We start from the raw sequence: 4,420 nt of genomic DNA, 5'->3' as shown, positions 1-4,420 counted from the left end.
CACCGTTTAAATGTTCTCGGGACCCACCATAATGTTTATTTGCAAAGTGGTGATAATGGTGCCAGCGTTTAAACGCTCTTGGGATGCACCGTGATGTTTATATGACGTTCAGCAGCCTGTTGATAAGGTCACATGGACCTGGAAGAAGGAAAATTCCAATATATCAAAACTTACGAGGCTCCCAGGAAGTTTTTAAATGTGGGCGTCCACTCCCCACTGTGTTTTTCACTTGAACCTTGAATCTTCCACGTTTTTGGGTTCATATTCATATCCTAAAATGACATGGTAAAAAAATGGACGGATGGCATGGATAAAACACATACATCACGGTGGGCTCCACAATCCCTGCTACTGGCAGTTGCAGTACGGAATCCGGGTCAAAGATGTGAGGTGATGAGAAATGTCCACTGGCAGCAAGGATTAAAATCAGTGTATCCGGGAATCGTAAGGCCTATAGCCGCATCATTGAAGATGGATGATGATATACATGAAATAGAAATAGAAGAGGGAGCGAACACATCGACCAACGCCTCCCCGAGACCCAGTTGCCTAAACCCAGATAGGCAAGCACTAGCCGATTCCATCATGGAATCGGTCAAAGCATCCGTTTCCAAGCTCAGACGTGGAGATCCACCCACCATCTACATAGTCCCACAAATAATCCGGCGAGTAAAAGAGGTTGCTTATGAGCCTCGGATGGTGTCGATCGGCCCATTCCATAACGGCAAGGAGAGGCTACAAGGCATGGAAGAGAACAAATTATTGTATCTACATTCGTTCCTCTCCCGCAATCCCGACCATCGGTTGGAGGTCTACCTGGAGGCGATTGAGGAATTGAAGGATAAAGCGCAAAGTTGCTACTCCGAGAAAGTGGGCCCACTTATGGGCAACGAGTTTGTGAAAATGATGGTGCTCGATGCTTGCTTCATTGTCGAGTTCTTTCTCAGGTTCCATCCGATCGAGTATAAACAGAGGTTGCTCAGGCAACAATCGGAAGAGCTCAAGCAAAACGAGGAGGATCTCAGTCTTATTTCTGCAATGGAGAAGTTCTTTTTCCATTCAAATGGCTTCGAAGACCCGATACGTTATGCGATTGGGATGGTGAACCTTATACGGTATGATATGCTACTCCTTGAAAATCAAATTCCTTTCTTCGTTCTGCAGCATATTTTCAAAATGGCTTGTCCAGCGAACGTAACACATTTACTTGAGAAGATGGCCCTTTATTTCTTCGATCCATTCATGCCTACGAATAAGGAAATCGATATCAAAGATAATTCCTACTATCATCTGCTCCATTTGTTCGACTCGCATTTGTTACTAACCCCAACTAATAGAGCCCAACCATTCGTGCATTCCTAAAATCAAGCTCAAGCCCAACTTTTCGTGCATTCCTAAAATCAAATCCGTCCTCAACAAGTTGAAGAATCTACTCCAATGTTCAAATAAGGCACCGTTGCCAATTACTAAACGCCGGTGGATGATCCCTTGTGCGACTGACCTCCAACTTGCGGGGGTCAAGTTCAAGATGAATGAGAAATCGGATAACATCTTGAACGTGAAATTTAGCCACGGGGTGTTGGAAATCCCGCCCTTCCTGATACATTACCACACCGATATTCTCTTTCGGAACCTCGTAGCATTCGAACAATGCTGCCTAGAAGCAAAATTCCACGTTTTCACGACTTACCTTGTGTTCATGGATTACCTTGTCAACACGTCCAAGGATGTGGCGCTGCTCCATCGGAATGGGATCATAGATCATTTTCTGGGAAGCGATGATAATGTGGCCCTTCTATTCAACCGGATCTGCATTGGGATATTCCATAATTTCAATGCAAGCTATCTTTCAGATGTAAAAGACAATGTCCAAAAACATTGCGAGAACAAATGGAACATGTGGCGGGCGAGCTTGAAGCGCGATTATTTCACCAATCCATGGTCTTTCATTTCCTTGATGGCGGCTTCCATCCTCCTCCTGCTCACCATCACCCAAACGTTCTTCAACGTCTTTCGTTATTTCCGACCGCGGTCCTAGTTCTTGATCATCATGTTTTAATGGTTTAGATTATTTTGATTTTTCTCATTTGTGTTTCTCTACTTGTGTGTGAAAAACAGTACTGCATAATATAAATCTCTCTTCATTTTCTTCTAATTATGGTAACTCATCCCCAGTCGTTCAGGTTCATTTAACTGTACTGATCCCTATCAGTTTCAAATTGACTCAGATCAGTTGCATATGACTCAGACGAGTCGCCTATCATGACCACCAATTGTTAAAGTCCCTTCATATACAATGATACGCCATCTCCTGAAGCCTTAAGCTTCTAGAGAAAGTGGTGATTTGACATAGTTACCGACTTTTACATTAAGTGGTTGTTTGATTTCGTATTAGAGGCAAAGGTCTTAATTCAAGTTTCAGGAGCAGCAAATATACCTTGATGTTATATTCTCCCATTAAAGGCTAGGAAAATAAAGTCCGGCCTAAGGAATAGGAAACCAATGTTGGGATGTTGGGAAGCAAATATAAATTCAATCAAATAATGCGAAATCAAACACAAGTAAATCACATAGAGAACACACAAATTTTACATTAAAAAAAAATCCTCACGGAAAAAAACCACGACACAAAGCGTTAAACAATTTACTATGAAAATGATATTATAAGAGATGGGATGGACTCACTGATCTAAATAACTCCAAAATTATTTTCCAAAACCTTAATTAGCTTTGTTTCGGAACACCTTACAAACATATTAACATTCACTTAGAATACCCTAATCCCGATTATAGCCGATATATATACTATCACGACCTGCATTAGAAACAAATCACGCACTTATGCAGTTCTGTGTGCGTTGTCGATGGAACCTTCAATGGCATCGATAGCCATCGAATACCAACCAATGACATTGAAGACACCTTAGATTGCATCGAGTAGCAACTCCAAAACTATACAACAAGCACCTCAAATTTTCTTGAATTTTTTCGATAGAATTAAGTGTCTGTCAATGAGATCGATAGTCCCTTTATCTCAATCAGATTGAAGACATATGACAACAAACCCAAAATTAAACAGACTAAAAACTAAACGCGGGGCCACTATAGAGTACCACTACTGGAGCGCACTATGACTGGTAGGTGTTATTTTGGTGAGGGTTGGAAGTGAGCCAGATGGCTGGACGTCACCTCTGATTAGCTCGCTTTAGGATGAATTAGGCATGTGTCCGGAGCTTAGGAACAAATTGAGCTGGCCTTTGGGTGATCAAAGCAGTTGATCCGGTGGCCCACCAGATGCACACGTGATAAATAACCAAGCATCACTACTTTATCTATGCATACCGCAACACCATGTGTCCCAGGTTAGCTCCATCAGATTGCTAGGCCCAGGATGTAAGTGGGCAAGGCTCGGACATCAACTGGTGGCTTGGCCTGACCCGTTTAAAATTAGGTCCTGTGCAAAGGCCCAGCCCATTAAGAGTCCTGTCACCATGGTACAGTAGTTCCTGTATCTCCACCACACACGTGACAAATGGGCCATGTGTCTAGAACTATCCCCAGGGAAATCAGAACTATTTATGTGGTGGGCCCCACTTGAACAGACCATAAGCGTGAAAAGACTAATTTGAAAATCATAACCCATCGTTTGGTGCAATTTTAAACATGGTTTTCATTCTCCTGATGGCCCACTGGGTCAATGAATATCAGTACCGATGCCATCAAAGCATGCCACATGTGTGGTGATGATGAAGGACACGAACGTACTAAATGTACCTTTGGCCCCCATGCATGGCTCCCCTGCCTTGTGTGTATGAGAGCTAACATTATAACTGCTGTGGCCTCTAGCAAAGTTGTAAGGGGTGCGGGTGGATTCCCGGATCCACCATGGTGGGTGGATCCTTGACTTTGAGGCCCACCATGATGTATGTGCCTTATCCCCATGATGTCCATTTGTCTTGACAGATCATCTTATATATAGCAAGATCCCAAAATGAAGTAGATCCAAATTTCAGGCGGAGCACACCACACCAAAACCGTGGTGATTGACCATTAAAAACTTTTGTGTGCCACATGAGTTTTGGATCAAGCTGATGTTTGTGTGGTCCTCTCATCCAGGTCTTTGATATGTTATCAACGGGCGGATGGCAAATAAACATTCTGTTGACCCCTAATAAGTTTTTTTCAGGTGGGTTTTCAACCATCACAATTTCTTATGGTGTGGTCCACCTAAGATTTTGATTTACTTCATCTTTTATATCATGTCTTAAAATGATCTTGAAAAATGGTTATTTTAACTAAGGTGATTATTAAAGAGAAACTGAAGTCATGCTTAGTTTCCATTGGTCTTCAAGAGGGAAATTCACATTGAGTTCTATACATTGGCATGGGCTTTTATAAATTCACCATTCTCATCTTGCCT

The 4,420-nt window shown here is 42.4% G+C and overlaps 1 protein-coding gene across 1 annotated transcript; it reads left to right on the top strand.

Annotated features, from left to right (window-relative positions):
• The first annotated feature begins 1,331 nt into the window (after positions 1-1,331).
• On the top strand, positions 1,332-2,137 carry LOC131231706 (UPF0481 protein At3g47200-like). The gene has a single exon (XM_058227994.1). The coding sequence runs from the start codon at positions 1,481-1,483 to the stop codon at positions 2,036-2,038; it is 558 nt and encodes a 185-aa protein (XP_058083977.1). The 5' UTR covers positions 1,332-1,480; the 3' UTR covers positions 2,039-2,137.
• The last annotated feature ends 2,283 nt before the right edge of the window (positions 2,138-4,420 follow it).

Source organism: Magnolia sinica, chromosome 17 (genome assembly GCF_029962835.1).
Source record: "Magnolia sinica isolate HGM2019 chromosome 17, MsV1, whole genome shotgun sequence".
NCBI classification, from domain to species: domain Eukaryota; kingdom Viridiplantae; phylum Streptophyta; class Magnoliopsida; order Magnoliales; family Magnoliaceae; genus Magnolia; species Magnolia sinica.
This window is presented reverse-complemented; position numbering and strand designations above follow the sequence as displayed.

Excerpts from the sequence above, each read along its gene's own strand:
- LOC131231706 (XM_058227994.1), top strand. The coding sequence starts at position 1,481 with ATGATCCCTTGTGCGACTGACCTCCAACTTGCGGGGGTCAAGTTCAAG.